This window comes from Bufo gargarizans, chromosome 2 (genome assembly GCF_014858855.1).
Source record: "Bufo gargarizans isolate SCDJY-AF-19 chromosome 2, ASM1485885v1, whole genome shotgun sequence".
Classification (NCBI taxonomy): domain Eukaryota; kingdom Metazoa; phylum Chordata; class Amphibia; order Anura; family Bufonidae; genus Bufo; species Bufo gargarizans.
This window is the reverse complement of record NC_058081.1, coordinates 65587840-65604445: the sequence shown is the minus strand read 5'-3', so window position 1 is coordinate 65604445 and position 16606 is coordinate 65587840. Positions and strand designations below refer to the sequence as shown.

The window sequence follows — 16606 nt, the reverse complement described above, 5'->3', positions numbered from 1 at the left end:
CCAAGTGTACATGTAGCAGGTCAGCCAGTGTCATAGGTACAAATCTGCTGACAGATGCCCTTTAAAAGACTGTGCACTATTACAGCTGTTTTTAGCATAAGTCATGCCAAAATTGCAACAAAACTGCTTTGTGCAACTTCTGAAGGTCCTTAACATGTAATTGTCATTTTCAGTAATGTAATTTATTAGTGAAAGATTTTCTTTGTACTAGGAAACAGCATGCAAAGAGTCTTCTAAACATCACTTTAACTGAGCATTGCTATAGAGAGTCTGTCTTTAGTTCTACCGAGCACTGAAGACCCTTCCAGCTTGTCTCTTGTCACTACCCAAGTCCCTGACTATGTTCATGTGCCCTGTTACTGCCCATCACCCTGCAGTCTTCAGTGCTCAGTAGAACTGAAGACAGACCCTCTTTAGGTCAAAGACTGTGGACTGATTAATTTCTTCAGATATCTTTACAGTGGTCGGTGCTTACACAGAACTCCAAATCTCCTGCGTAGAGATAGAGGTAAATGGAAAAAAAAAAAAAAAACCTTCAGCCACCACTAGTGGGAGCTTACCACATACTGTATATGCATTAAACGTATGGTGACTGCAAGCAACCACGAAAAACGCTTGGACAACTATAAAAATATTGGACTTGTTTAGGTTAACATAAACCAAATGGTATTAAAGTCTGTGACATTTACCATACGATATGTCTACCTGAATCAGAGTAAAGGAAAAATCATACGGACATTGGCTTACCCATCGTATTGCTGAGATTGGCCACTTTAGTCTTTAGATCGCCCTGCTCCTCCTCAAAATTCTTCTGGAAATCTGAAGGTGGAGATATTAGAGTATTGCTGAAATAACTGGACTGGGATATGCTATGACTATGGTATACTATACTGTTATGCTATGTCCGTCATATACTATCTGTATCATACGCTATGACAATGGTATACAAGGTGGGCCACAAAAAAAACAGAAGCGTGTTTCCCTTGGGTGGTTTACACAGGATAATGGAAGAATGACGTACTTACTCATTATGAAGTGGTTTCCGCCAGCGGTTATACAAAGCTGTGCCACCTTATCATGTTGAGGAACACCACATGACATATTCTAGAGATAATGTGGGCACCGTCTGGGGATCACTTTTATAAATCCTTTCCTTCAGGTAACCCCACAGATAAAAGTTGCACACCGTTAGGTCTGAGGAACAAGGTGGCCTCAACCTTTTTCTCACACATGTGACATATGGCAAATGCCTTGTCTTGCTGAAAGAAAGTATACTGCTTGATGACGGCTATGTTCACATTTCCATCAGAGACTATTGGGCACACAATCCATGTACCCATAGCCGTGCATCAAAAAACAATTTTTGGATCATGAAGTGGCTGTTGGTGCAGCCTGTGTGAATTTTCTGTGCGCCAGTACCTATTGTTCTGTGGCAATAACACCCCCGGTTAGATGGAACCACTATTCATGATGTATTACAATGGGTGCAAATGTCTTGCTACGAGCGACATGCTGTTCTGCTGACCTGCGCCTTCTGAGATAATTTTTTCTCGCCAATTCCCTCAAGCTTCTCATAATCTTCTACTAGATGACTGCAACAATGGCAGGTTTCTGAACATATGGTGTCCGGTTTCTTTTTTTTTTTGTGGTTGACCACAGATCCTCTGTGACCTACTTCTTCACCAAGTCACGTGGGTTAGCCACTTTCTAGACCTTCCAATGGGAAATCAACCAGCAAAACAGCCGTGGGTTTCTTTGAATGAGCTTGTGTGTACAGATAGCCCTCCACTACAGTGCTCATTGTCCTGTATGTGGATGAGGCTCCTAAAAAAAGAATAGACCTCCTCTTGGACATTCAAAAGAGCTAGCAGATCTCCTAGGTGTCTCATGAAGGACTGTATACTCTTAGAAAGCAGTGCTCTATGTACCTTAATGCTATATCATCATCAGATCTCTGAGGCCCACGTATTTTAGGCCTACTGGCTAGTGTGAAAACTGAAGGATTTTAGGATTTTTTTTTTATATAGTGACATAGAATTTTTTTTTTTTTAATTGCTTTCTGATTACATATTCCCTCTAACCTCTTGTCCCATTCTCTCCATGTTTTGTCATTCCCAGTAATCAGGAATTTAACAAATGAAATATTTGTTTATTTTTAAGAAATGCCTGCAGTATAAATTTTATCTTCTGGGTTCATATGAATAGGATGATTTTCAATATGTATAGTTTCTCCCCAAAAAGCTCTCAGCTCCTTAACAAACAATCTATGGAATTCACACTTAATAGACACATGGCGAACACTACACCCTGAGGCCTCGGAATATACCGTACTTTCTATTCTTATGCCCACAACTCATATCAACGCCTGGACTACTTATTTATCACTAAAAATCACATTGGGCTATGCTCTGAGGCAGAGATGGGATCTATCCTATGGTCAGATCATGCTCCGATTTACTTATCAGTGTCGGCACCTCAACAAAGGAATTACAACAAACCTTGTCGGCTGAATGAATCCCTACTGGGGACCCCAGAGACCAAAGAGCGACTTCAACTTCTATTAGAGGAATACTTTAATTTAAATAACACTCAAGATATATCACCTCAGATTCTCTGGGATGCCCACAAGGTTTTTATCAGAGGCCAATGTATTAACTTAAGTTCCTATCTTAAAAAGAAACGGGAAAAACAACTGGAATTACTATATGAACAAATGAAAAAATTAGAGGGTTTACATAAGAGTTCACTTCTTAGTTCACATCTAGAGGAACTTAATAAACTTAGAACATCTCTCAAAAATCTTTTAAACACAGCCTCAGCTAAATATTACTTGCATTCCCAACAGAAGGTATTTGCCCACGGCGATAAAGCTTCGAAGTATGTCACCCAGAGAATCAAAAACAGAAAACTAGACAACTATGTTCATAAACTAAAAGAGGCTTCAGGATCCCTGATCTTCGACCCCTCAAAAATTGCATCCCAATTTAGGAACTATTATGAAGCCCTATACAATTTAGACCCCCCCCCCCCCCCAACCGACCACGAACGCCACCCAAAGTAGAAACCCTGGCAATACTTTTCTGAAAGATCTCTCACTCTCAAAACTGTCAGAAGAAGCCAGAACATCCCTCCAAGCCCCATTCACCAAAGATGAACTGAGAGAAGTCATAATGAACTCACCTAAAGGGAAAAGCCCAGGTCCAGACGGGCTCACAACCCCTTATTATTTAGCCTTCCTCGATACTTTGATCCCACATATGCTTCCAATATACAATGCGTCCCTAGAGAACAAACCTCTTTCGGCTGATATGACAAAGGCAAATATCATCCTTATCCCAAAAGAAGGCAAAGACCATACTCAGTGCCCAAACTTCAGGCCCATCTCTCTCCTTAACATAGATCTCAAGTTTCTCGCAAAGTTATTAGCCAATAGATTGGCAAAATTTCTCCCCTCGCTTATTCATAGGGACCAGGTTGGCTTTGTCAAAGGCAGAGAAGGTAAGGACAATACGGCTAGAGTCCTAAATATCTTACACTATGCAAAGACAAAATCGTTACGAGTGGCACTTCTCAGCACAGATGCCGAAAAAGCCTTTGACAGAGTCAACTGGTCCTTCATGAAGCAAGTCCTCATTTCCCAGAACTTTCCACACGCCTTTTTACATGCCATAGATGCCATGTACTTTAACGCCTCCGCTTCTATTTCAGTTAATAGCACAATGTCACGCCCGTTCAGAATAAAAAATGGCACTAGACAAGGGTGTCCACTGTCCCCCCTGCTATTTGTTCTGTCACTTGAACCCCTTCTTCAAAAAATCAAAAATGACTCTACTATCAAAGGCATAACCCTCGGAGATCAGGAACACAAAATTGCAGCCTTCGCGGATGACATGCTTGTTATGATCAGCAATCCAAAATCCGCGCTGCCTAGTATCTACCAACATTTGGAGAATTATGGAATTTGTTCCAACTTTAAAGTGAACCATAGTAAATCATTTATCATATGCTCAGGACTATCAACCTCAACAAAAAATAAACTAGCACAAACATCCCCCTTTAATTGGACAGCTCCTTTCCTGACATATTTGGGGGTCAAAATTAGCATAGATCCATCCCAATGGTTTGCTCTGAATTATGACCCTCTGTTATTGGAGATAACCAAGATAATTAAAAATCTCGAACTGCCAATTCTCTTGTGGTTTGGGAGGAAAAATATTTTGGCCTCATTTATTCTTCCGAAACTGACTTGCCTACAGCAGACTCTTTCTATTCAGCTCCCCTCCGTATTCTATAAAAAGGTAAGATCCCTTTTTAGCTCATTTATCTGGTTTAATAAAAAACCCAGACTGTCTTACAAGGCTTTGAATAGAGCAAAAAAATGGGGCGGCATTGCTCTTCCTGACCCCGAAATTTATGGTAAGGCTGTTCTTCTAGCCAGAGCAATAGACTGGTTGAGGGAACCCCCCAACAAGTCTTGGGTCTCTATGGAACAAGACTTGGTGGGTTACAACCTTAGAGCCTTCTTATTGTAACGCACCTAGTTGATCAGTTAGGATCTCAACTGCGGAAGCAATGGACCTCCACTATTATCCCACCACCCTTGTGTTTGGCTGTGGGATTCGCGGTTACTCAGTATGTACCCCAGGCGTCACTCTCAGTCTTAGGCGGAGAGTTTGGGGTAACAAAATCATTTACCGCTATCCATCTAATTAGTTTTACTGATGGTAAGGAGGGACTCTCAGAATTACAGGAGTCACGAGTTAGTATAAGCTTGTGCAACGTTCAGAGTTAGCATCTAGTATGCAATAGCTTCAGAGTTAGTATATAGCATATCCTCAGTTTAGTATATAGTATGCCATAGGTTCAAGGTTAGTATATAGCATGTCCTCAGTTTAGTATATAGTATGCCATAGGTTCAGAGTTAATATAGCATGTCCATAGTTTAGTATACACTAAGCAGTAGGTTCAGGGTTAGTATAGCATGTCCACAGTTTGATATATACTATGCAGTAGGTTCAGAGTTAGTATAGCATGTCCACAGTTTGATATATACTATGCAGTAGGTTCAGAGTTAGTATAGCATGTCCACAGTTTGATATATACTATGCAGTAGGTTCAGAGTTTGTATAGCATGTCCACAGTTTGGTATGTACTATGCAGTAGGTTCAGAGTTAGTATAGCATGTCCACAGTTTGGTATGTACTATGCAGTAGGTTCAGAGTTCCAGGACATTAATCAGAGCAGGTAACAGGCATATACTTGCGGTTAGTTGGTCCTGGCTAGATAGCCAGTGGCAAGAAGGAAGACAGTCCTTCACGATGTAGTTAGGCATCCAGGTTTGGATATGTGGACAGAGTCTTCAGATACCATGGAGCTAGCAGGGTGCGCACTCCATTAGTGGAACACCCTGCTTAGCACCTGTCTTCAATTTAAGGGCTGAATGGTAAGTGGGCGGAGTCACAGAAGGCCCGGCAGCCACTGCGTTCCACGCTGGAGCGCAAGCCAGCGTAACAACACAGGCGGTCGCTGCGTTCCACGCTGGAACGCAAGCCAGCGTATCATCGCAGACGGCCGGTGCGTTCCACGCTGGAGCGCAAACCAGCGTATCGTCACAGGGAGCCGCTGCGGTCCAGGCTGTATTGTTACACTTATTAGGTCACAGAACTGTTCAAACATTACCCCCATCAGCTTCCTCCTTAATAAGAGCAACATTTTCTGTCTGGAAGGGGCTCAACGATTCACAACATTGTATACCCTTTCCCTCCATAACCCTGCAAATTAGAGATATTGTGAATTTGGCACCTAAAGCTTTGCTGGATAGTGTGATAGGTTCACTTAAAAACTCCACAACTCGTGTAAGGGACATACTGAACGAATCCCATTCTTACTCCTTAATAGACCTGAAAACCAAACTTAGCTATAACCTCACAAATACCTCCCCTCTACTTTTCCTAAAGGCGTATCTTCAACAAAATATAACCTGTAAGGAGCTCTCACGCTCACCGGTCTGGCTAGAGAACCTCTTAGACAGTACACAATATCCAACCAGACTAATTTCCCAGTTATACGAGAAATTAAGAATGCCAAATGCCCTCTTTACCCCGGCGTATATTAGACTATGGGAAAGAGATCTGAATAAAACATTCTCCAGACAAGAAATAGATAAGATACTGATCTCTCCACATAGAGCATCAAGATGTGTTAGAATCCAAGAGAACTGTTATAAAGTAGTAACAAGGTGGTATAAAACGCCTGATAAAACCTTTCTATATTCTGCATCAGCGTCCGACACATGTTGGAGATGCTTAAAAGCCCGAGGATCCTTCATACACATTTGGTGGGATTGCCCTCCCTTAAAGGAATGGTGGAAACAGATATTTGTAATATGCAATAAAGTCTGTTCTTCTTCACTAGCACCTCAACCGGAGCTGGCTTTGTTAAACTTATTTCCTAAAACCAATGGAATCCTAAATAACGGCCTATATAAACAATTGATCAACGCAGCTAGATTCTTGATCCCGCTCCACTGGCTGTCACCTGAAGTCCCTTCTATTGAAAAATGGTGCTCCAGAGTAGACCAGGTATATAGGCTTGAGGAAATATCCAACTGGGAATGCAGAACTATTCAAAAATTTTGATCCAACTGGCTTGCTTGGGAATCATACAGAGGTTTCAAGAATGGGTAACCATCGGTAGTATTCAGGTAAATTGGGAATCTCCTATTTCTTCTCTCCCAATTCGCTCAATATAATCATGTCGCACACGTTCAAAGTGGTATATATATCCTCTGTCTGAGTAGCATAGTCCAAAAGTGAAGTTTCTCTCTTGGAATTTGGTCATCTGCTAGAACTCTCGCTACCTATTATTAGACCAATAATAGTCATATAAGTAAACATTGTGCTGTCTTATTTTCAGTCTACGATCATACATGTATCATACTAATGTTGATTGTTTAATTCTCATGTGGTACAGGGAGAAATGTCATAACTCTCCTCTGCGCCGTGTTTATTTGTATCCATGCTTTTACAAATAAAAATTTATACAACAAAAAAAATATGTATAGTTTCTCTTTATTTTACAAATTTTTCACAATAAAATACTTTTTATGGAAAAGTAAGCCAGCATTGATCTGGTGTAAAAAAGTGAAAAAATCCTTAACTTGCAAGATGTACCAAGAGGCTCCAAATCTATCACACAGTCACATCTGCCGGTCCCATTTTATGCTGTCTAAATTTTCAGCTTTTCATAATTTTCCTGCTTTTTTGAAACAGTAAGTATATATTTAAAGACAAGGGGAAGGCCACATTATATGTTCCATGTTATCGCCCATAGCATGCCTTCCAACCTTTGAAACAAAGGTAGAGGGACACTATGTGCGGCAAATTTTTTCCACATAACTAAACACCTAATCCTAACCAGTCCCCTAAATGCCCCCACATAGTAATTATTCCCCCTTTATGCCACCACACAGTAGTTATGCCAGTATTGTGCTCCCTTCACAGTAGTTATGGCCAGATATGTGACCCTCACAGTAGGTATGCTCATATATGTGCCCCCTGACCGTAGCAATGCTCAGATATTTGCCCCCTCTCAGTAGTTATGCCCAGATATGTGCTCCCTCACAGCAATTATGCCCTGATTTTTGCCCTCTCACAGTAGTTATGGCCAGATATGTGTCCCCTCTCACTAGTTATGGCCAGATAGGTGCCCCCTCACAGTAGCTATGCACAGATAGGTGCCCCGTCACAGTAGTCATGCCCAGATATGTGCCCCTTATAATAGTATGCCCAGTTATGTGTCCCCTGACAGTAATTTGCCCAGTAAAGTGCCCCCTGACAGTAATATGCCAGTAAAGTACCCCCTGACAGTAATATGCCAGTAAAGTGCCCCCTGATAGTAATATGCCCAGTAAAGTGCCCCCTGATAGCAATATGCCCAGTAAAGTGTCCCCTGACAGTAATATGGCCAGTAAAATGCCCCCTTCACAGGCAGTAGAAAATAAAATAAAACAGACTCCACATACTCACCTCCTTCCCCAGAAGCAGCAGGACACACGGAGCTTGTGGCCGGCCCCACCCCTGCCACGCCCCCAGCCCCACCCCTTACCCAGACCTGCAGTGTGGAGCGCCGGCAGGGAGGAGGAATGATGAAGCAGAGAGCGGACGGCCGGGTCTTGCTTCATCATTACAGGCAGCTGTTTATACTTCCTATGAACGCAGGAACAGCAGCCAGAAAGCAGGACATACCTCCCCCATACCGGGACCGCCGGACAGCCACTGCAATAAGGGACTGTCCTGCCAGATCCAAGACAGTTGGGAGGAATGCCATAGAACTTTCCCAGTGTTTTGAAGGAACTGTCTAGAAAATTCTCTTGTAACAACACTGTCAGGGATGATAGCTAGAGGCTCAGTAAGACTAATGTAAAGAGAACCTATAAAACACTACAAGTAGCAAGATCCATCACTAGGAATGAAAACAATAGTAATACATCTAAGTTTACAACGTACCCAATGTCTTGTTAGTGTGCTTGATGTTGGCCATAAGTGTGTCTTGCAAGTTCCCTGCAACATAAAACAAAATATGAGCACACAGCTAGCGAGTATGGCAATGAATAGAGAACTGGTACAGTGAACCGCTTCTGAGTAGACCACCCCGATCAAGGTCAGATTTTTCTTTGATAAATTTGCAATTTATTATATCCTATGTATATTGCCTTCTTCTTAACATACCACCCCTCAAGGCAATGGCAGATTATAATATGGGCGTTTGGGTGGCTCAGATACTTGATACAAATTGTGGTTTGATCACAACCACAGCAAAACTGCTTTGTGCAATGATCTCTGGCCTGTGACTTAAAGGGCATCTTTCTATTAGCAGCTAAAGATATCTGTGTTGGTCCTATGTTCATACGGTATGTGCCCGCATTGCTGTGAAAAATGATGGGGATATTGCCATTACTCCTTGAAGCTCTGCTCTCTCTGCAACTGATGCGCCCTTTGAGTGACAGGGCCAGGCAGTGAAAACGTGATCACATGTGGACCTGTCAATCAAAGTGCAGAGGTGGAGCAGTTGCAGAGAGAGCAGAGCCTCTAGGAGTAATGGTAACGCCCCCGTTGCTCCTAGAGGCTCATTTGCATACATTAAAACTTAATTTTTCTCTGCAATGCAGGCACATATGAACATGGGACCAACACTAATGCCTTCAGCTGCCGAGTGCACATGTTGTAGGTCAGCCAGTGTCATAGGTACAAATCTGCTGACAGATGCCCTTTAAAAGACTGTGCACTATTACAGCTGTTTTTAGCATAAGTCATGCCAAAATTGCAACAAAACTGCTTTGTGCAACTTCTGAAGGTCCTTAACATGTAATTGTCATTTCATTTTCAGTAATGTAATTTATTAGTGAAAGATTTTCTTTGTACTAGGAAACAGCATGCAAAGAGTCTTCTAAACATCACTTTAACTGAGCATTGCTATAGAGAGTCTGTCTTTAGTTCTACCGAGCACTGAAGACCCTTCCAGCTTGTCTCTTGTCACTACCCAAGTCCCTGACTATGTTCATGTGCCCTGTTACTGCCCATCACCCTGCAGTCTTCAGTGCTCAGTAGAACTGAAGACAGACCCTCTTTAGGTCAAAGACTGTGGACTGATTAATTTCTTCAGATATCTTTACAGTGGTCGGTGCTTACACAGAACTCCAAATCTCCTGCGTAGAGATAGAGGTAAATGGAAAAAAAAAAAAAAAAAAACTTCAGCCACCACTAGTGGGAGCTTACCACATACTGTATATGCATTAAACGTATAGTGACTGCAAGCAACCACGAAAAACGCTTGGACAACTATAAAGATATTGGACTTGTTTAGGTTAACATAAACCAAATGGTATTAAAGTCTGTGACATTTACCATACGATATGTCTAACTGAATCAGAGTAAAGGAAAAATCATACGAACATTGGCTTACCCATCGTATTGCTGAGATTGGCCACTTTAGTCTTTAGATTGCCCTGCTCCTCCTCAGAATTCTTCTGGAAATCTGAAGGTGGAGATATTAGAGTATTGCTGAAATAACTGGACTGGGATATGCTATGACTATGGTATACTATACTGTTATGCTATGTCCGTCATATACTATCTGTATCATACGCTATGACAATGGTATACAAGGTGGGCCACAAAAAAACAGAAGCGTGTTTCCCTTGGGTGGTTTACACAGGATAATGGAAGAATGACGTACTTACTCATTATGAAATGGTTTCCGCCAGCGGTTATACAAAGCTGTGCCACCTTATGTTGAGGAACACCACATGACATATTCTAGAGATAATGTGGGCACTGTCTGGGGATCACTTTTATAAATCCTTTCCTTCAGGTAACCCCACAGTCTTGCTTAAAGAAAGTATACTGCTTGATGATGGCTATGTTCACATTTCCATCAGAGACTATTGGGCACACAATCCATGTACCCATAGCCGTGCATCAAAAAACAATTTTTGGATCATGAAGTAGCTGTTGGTGCAGCCTGTGTGGATTTTCTGTGCGCCAGTACCTATTGTTCTGTGGCAATAACACACCCGGTTAGATGGAACCACTATTCATGATGTATAACAATGGGTGCAAATGGCTACGAGCGACATGCTGTTCTGCTGACCTGCGCCTTCTGAGATAATTTTTTCGCCAATTCCCTCAAGCTTCTCATAATCTTCTACTAGATGACTGCAACAATGGCAGGTTTCTGAACATATGGTGTCCGGTTTCTTTTTTTTTTTTTTTGTGGTTGACCACAGATCCTCTGTGATCTACTTCTTCACCAAGTCACATGGGTTAGCCACTTTCTAGACCTTCCAATGGGAAATCAACCATCAAAACAGCCGTGGGTTTCTTTGAATGAGCTTGTGTGTACAGATAGCCCTCCACTACAGTGCTTATTGTCCTGTATGTGGATGAGGCTCCTAAAAAAAGAATAGACCTCCTCTTGGACATTCAAAAGAGCTAGCAGATCTCCTAGGTGTCTCATAAAGGGCTGTATACTCTTAGAAAGCAGTGCTTTATGTACCTTAATGCTATATCATCATCAGATCTCTGAGGCCCACGTGTACATTTGGGGGGGGGGGGGGTGATGCATTACTAAAGGGAGTGTAACCCACGAAGAATAGAGATTTGGTTTGAGTAAAGGGCAAGTAAATGATAGAAACATTCCTGTATGTTGGACACACTCAAGAGCAACACTACTGCCCTCCACAAGGTGAACCACATGACTGGCAGTTTTATGAATGAGGCCCAATAAGCATTATCCTGTGCAAACCACACAAGTGGAAACAGGGGTCTATTTTTTTGGTCCCACCATTTTTGTCCCATACGATCAGTATGCTATGGACTTACATTTGTGCCTTATAAACATCTGTGGGTTTGGTTCCATACTACAGCTTTGTACAACGTGGGTGTTCATAGTCCCAAAAACACAACATGCAGTACTAGTGGAAAATTTGGACACACCTTTTTATTCCATGGCTTTTCTTGTATTATTTTTATTTTTACATTGTAAATTCATATTGAAGACATGAAAATGATAAAGGAACACATATGGAATCAAACCTGAATATATTTTATATTTTAGATTCTTCACAGTAGCCCCTTTGATGACAGCTTTGCACACTCTTGGGACTACCAGTAAAATTTATTTTAAGGGCCCACCATATGGATAAATTCTAAAATTACCTGCTCACACAGCAGCAAGATGCTACCAGATGATTGATTATGGGGGTCCCTACAAAGTAATTGAGAAGGTGGGTCCCAGGAAAAAGAGGATACAAGCTGGCGGCCTCTGTACCTAGAAGTCATCTCAGCCACCTGACTGCGTCAAAAATAATAACTGGGTAGTTTCTTAAATTATCTACCCAGTATCTTATATGAACATAGGCTGGTTTTGGTGCCATACAATGCCTATCTATATCTAGTGCAGTAACTATATTGTGTCATGTGCTACTTGTGAAGGAGGTGGGAGACTAGGGGTCTACTTTGCTCAGGGGCCCACCGGAGGATTCACCTTTACCCCGGTGGGCCAATCCAGGCCTGGTTTCATGCAGTGTTTAGCCCTATTCTTCTACAGTTCTAATCCAAATGATGGCAACCACTGAACTAAGTAAAGAGAAACGATGTTTCCTCATTACTTTAAGACATGAAGGTCAATCAATCCAGAAAATTTCCAGAACTTTGAAAGTATCCTCAAGTTCAGTCACAAAAACTATCATATGCTATAGCAAAAATATGGCTCTCATGAGGGCCGCCTCAGTATTGGAAGACCACGAGTAACCTCTGCAGCAGGGGAGAAGTTCACTACAGTTATCAGCCTCAGAAATTTCAAATTAACACACCACCTCAAATTAATTACTACAAAAATGCTTCACAGAGATCACATACCAGACACAACTTAAAGATCAAATGTAGACTGTGAGAATTTTGGCCTTTGTGGTCGAAGTGCAGCAATGAAGCCACTACTGAAGAGGAACAAGGAGAATAAGAAAAGAATTGCTCGGACAAAGAAGCACAATGTATATTAGACTGGTGGAAACCTGGGTCAAAATTTGAGATGTTTGGTTCCAACCGTCATGGCTTCACGAGATGAAGAAAAGGTGAGCACACTGTTTCTACATATGTGTTTCCCACCATGAAGTATGGAAGAGGAGATATAATAGTGTGGGAGAGCTTTGCAGGTGACAAAGTTGGTGATTTATTCAAGGTACATTTAGCCAGTATGACTAGCACAGCATTCTGCAGTGACATGCTCTCCCATCTGGTTTGAGTTTAGTGGGGCCATCATTTGTTTTGGAACAGGACAATGACACCAAACACACCTCTAGGGTATGTAAGGGCTATTTTACCAAGAAGGAGCATAATGGAGTGCTCCATGAGATGACATGGCCACCACAATCATCTGACCTTAACCCAATTGAGATAGTTTGGGATGAGTCGGACCGCAGAGTGAAGGAAAAGCAGCCAACAAGTGCTCAGCACCGCTGGCACCTCTTCTAGATGGTTGGAAAAGCATTCCAGGGTTGTACCTCATGAAACTTATTGAGAGAATGCCAAGAGTGTGCAAATCGGCCAACAAAGCAAAAGGGGGCTACTTTGAAAAATCTAAAATATAAAACATATTCTGGTTTGTTTTTTGTTTAATACATAATCCCATATATGTTCCTTCACTGTTTTCATGTCTTCAATATAAAACTGCAATGTAAAACAAAACAAAACATGGAATGAAAAGGTCTGCCAAGAAAAGGTCTGGAAATGAAGTATTACACAGTTTCCATTTAAATCAATGAGTTGTCTGAGTCCTCCAAATGAGAGATGCTCGTTGCAACTGCTCTCTCCTTTCACTAATAGATGATGGTCCATTTAATTTAACAGACACATCAGGTGGGGGTCCAACTCCTGGGACGTCCATTGGGCTTCTGGCCTTTCTGTAGCTCAGATACCAAGCGCAAGCACAGCCACTCTACAATGCACAGCGCTGTGCTTGGTATATTACGAAGAGGCTTCAGCTCTTGTACGGGTGCCATGACCCCTTCAAACAGCTGATTGGCAAGGGGAATCTACCCCAGCAATCTGATATTGATGACCTAGTATTAAGCCTTGGACAATACCTTTAAAGAGGACCTCTCGCCTTTCCTGACATGTCTGTTTTAGTAGCTACATACATTCCCCATGTAATAACAATTCTGGAGCCTCTATTCTTATGACTCTATGTAGCGCCATTCTTTTATTATTCCTGCTCGAAGTTATGAAGTAATTTCTAACAGTTTGCAATAAAGGTCCAGCTGGGTGTCACCAGTTGGGGGTCCTTGCATAGTCTGACACTATCCAATCAGTGCTGCCAGTGTCCGACTGTGCAAGAACACCCCCCTTCAAATGGTAACACTCAGGTGGACCTTGTTTGCAAACTGTTAGCAATTATTTCCTAAATTCTAGCAGGATACATAAAGGAATGGAACAACTTAGAGTCATAAGGATAAATGCATCAGAATTGGTATTACCAGAGGTAAGTATTATATAAAAGTGCATGCAGGTCAAGTTACACCTCTGGCTGGAGGTAAGGGGTTAGTTCAAGAATTTGGCATGGGGGGGGGGGGTACTATTTTTGCCTCAGGCAGCACAAAGCCTACTACTATTATTATTATTATTATATGCACTTATATAGCGCTACTATATTCCGCTGCGCTTTACAGACGTTAGCATCCAACTGTCCCCAATGGGGCTCACAATCTAAGTTCCCTATCAGTATGTCTTTGGAGTGTGGGAGGAAACCCACGAAAACAGAGAGAGAACATACAAACTTCCATGCAGATGTCCTTGGTGGGATTCAAACCCAGGACCCCAGTGCTGCAAGGCACCAGTGCTAACCACTGAGCCCCTGTGCTGCCCTATGTGCTTTCCTGCCCTTTGCCACCAAGCACTGAGGGAAGGGGGGCCAAGCTGAACTCTTGTACCAGGACCCATGAGCCTTTAGCTACTCCCCTGGTTATTACACGGGGAAAGCAAGTAGTTACTAAACCACACATGTCAGTAGAGGTGACAGCTCCTCTTTATATAATACATTTTTAGTTGCATGCAGCCACCACTAGGGAGCGCTAACTACAAATGGAGAAGTACAGCAGGTACTGTAAGTAAAGCCATCCATCGACAAAGCGAACGACTACGGTAATTTGACGTTCTTAGGAAGAATATGTGCTTAGCTTTTACTCACAATGTAAGAATATGAATCCAGTGATGACCCCAAAGGCGATGAACATGATGAACATCAACCACATCAAGACCACCAACATGGACCTTCCACATCTCTGCTTATTTCTATTTGGCATAACTAAAACACAAAGAAGGGGTTGCATAGAGATTGCACTTTAGTGGGATTATATTGAAATATCATTTACTGAATTACCTTCCAAGTCTGAAAATGTATTGTTAGCAAAAGTCGATGCCGTTTTCATATCTATTAACAAGAAACAAGAAATGAGCAATGGTCACCAATGCACCAGGTTTGCTTGCCAGATTTGTCCCTGTGACACCGGCTGACCTGTTACATGTGCACTTGGCAGCTGAAGACATCTGTGTTGGTCCCATGTTCATATGTGCCCTCATTGCTGAGAAAAATTATGTTTTACTATATGCAAATGAGCCTCTAGGGGGCGTTGCCTTTACACCTAGAGGCTCAGCTCTCTCTGCAATTGGCGCACTCTCTGCAGGGCCAGGTGTGATGATGTTTTTACTGGTTGACCCTGACTTCTCCCTAAAGTCAATCAAAGTGCAGAGGGCATGAGCAGAGCCTCTAGGTGCAATGGCAACACCCCCGCTGCTCCAAGAGGCTCATTTGCATGTAATTAATAAAACATCATTCTTCTCAGCAATGCGGGCACATATGACCATGGGACCAACACAGATGCCTTCAGCTGCCAAGCGCACATGTAACAGGTCAGCCAGTGTCATAGGTACAAATCTGCTGACAGCTGCCCCTTAATGCTGGCATATAAGAATATGAGTAGCCCAAAACTGTCTGTCTATCCATCCATCTACCCACATAACACCATGCTATGTGTTACGCTGATATGTAACAAACAGGTAAACTGCATCTTTAAAGCAAAGAATATCCTGTATAACAACATTATTATGTAAAAAAGAACTGCAGAAGAGAAGAATGAGGTGAAGAAAGGGAAAGTGAAGAAAGAAGGTGAATGAACAAGTTTTGAGGAGAAAGTTAATGAAGAGGAGGTAGAGGTAAATTAATATAGTGAGAGGAATAAGGTGAAGAGATTAATGAGAACAAGGTGAAGAAGAAGGCGAAACTGAAGGAGAAGAAGAACAAGAAGGTAAATAAAGGGTATAGACATTGGAGATGAGCAAATTAATCTAAATTAATTTTGAATTTCACAAAAAAATTTGTGAAAATTGTGCCAGCGCCATTTTACTGTGAAAAGTAGTAAGGAAAACATATTTTTTTTGGTGCTACAAAATAAAAAAAAATAAAAAAAACGCATGTAGTTTTTGCAATAATATAGCAGCAGGCAGAGCAAAACACCCAGCAGACCTCAATGGAATTAATGAAACTTTATTTTGTAATTTTAAGGAGAGAAGGTAGGTTATTGGTGGCTCACCTGATCAATACAATGTGTAGGTGCTCTGGTTCTGGACTGATTCACCCAATCAGAAAGGCGGTTTATGACAATAAAGATATATAGTGAAAAACCGGCACTCTACATCTATCAGTAATGCTAAGGAGGCAATATACACGTATGATAGTAAAAAATATGTATTTAATTTTATAAGGGTACGTTTAAGAATGAGGAACTAAAAGGTAGAAGTTCTAAAAATGTAGAAGTTCTAAATAATGAAGTTCTCAAAAGTAAAAATGATGATTTGCAATATACAGCAGTGGAGGTGCACAATGACAAAAATATGCAGAGTGTAGATTTGACAGTGCGGTGATTGTCTAGTAGCAGTTTCTACCTTCAGTGGGTACATCACCTAAAAACACAGCAATACTGTAGGTAAAACACATACACAATAATCACACTAGGCCTCTTAGACACCAAATATCCCCAAAAAATCTAACCTAC

At 41.7% G+C, this 16606-nt stretch overlaps 1 protein-coding gene across 1 annotated transcript in view; it reads right to left on the bottom strand.

The window, feature by feature from the left end:
* Positions 1-16606, bottom strand: part of LOC122927339 (low affinity immunoglobulin epsilon Fc receptor-like) — a 94707-nt gene that overhangs the window by 53438 nt on the left and 24663 nt on the right. Inside the window, exons 6-10 of the mRNA XM_044279089.1 lie at positions 14935-14985; positions 14743-14859; positions 9964-10035; positions 8508-8561; positions 748-819 (exon numbers count right to left, since the gene is read on the bottom strand). Of these exons, the coding sequence (XP_044135024.1) occupies positions 748-819; positions 8508-8561; positions 9964-10035; positions 14743-14859; positions 14935-14985 (366 nt within the window). The remainder of the gene's footprint in view (positions 1-747; positions 820-8507; positions 8562-9963; positions 10036-14742; positions 14860-14934; positions 14986-16606) is intronic.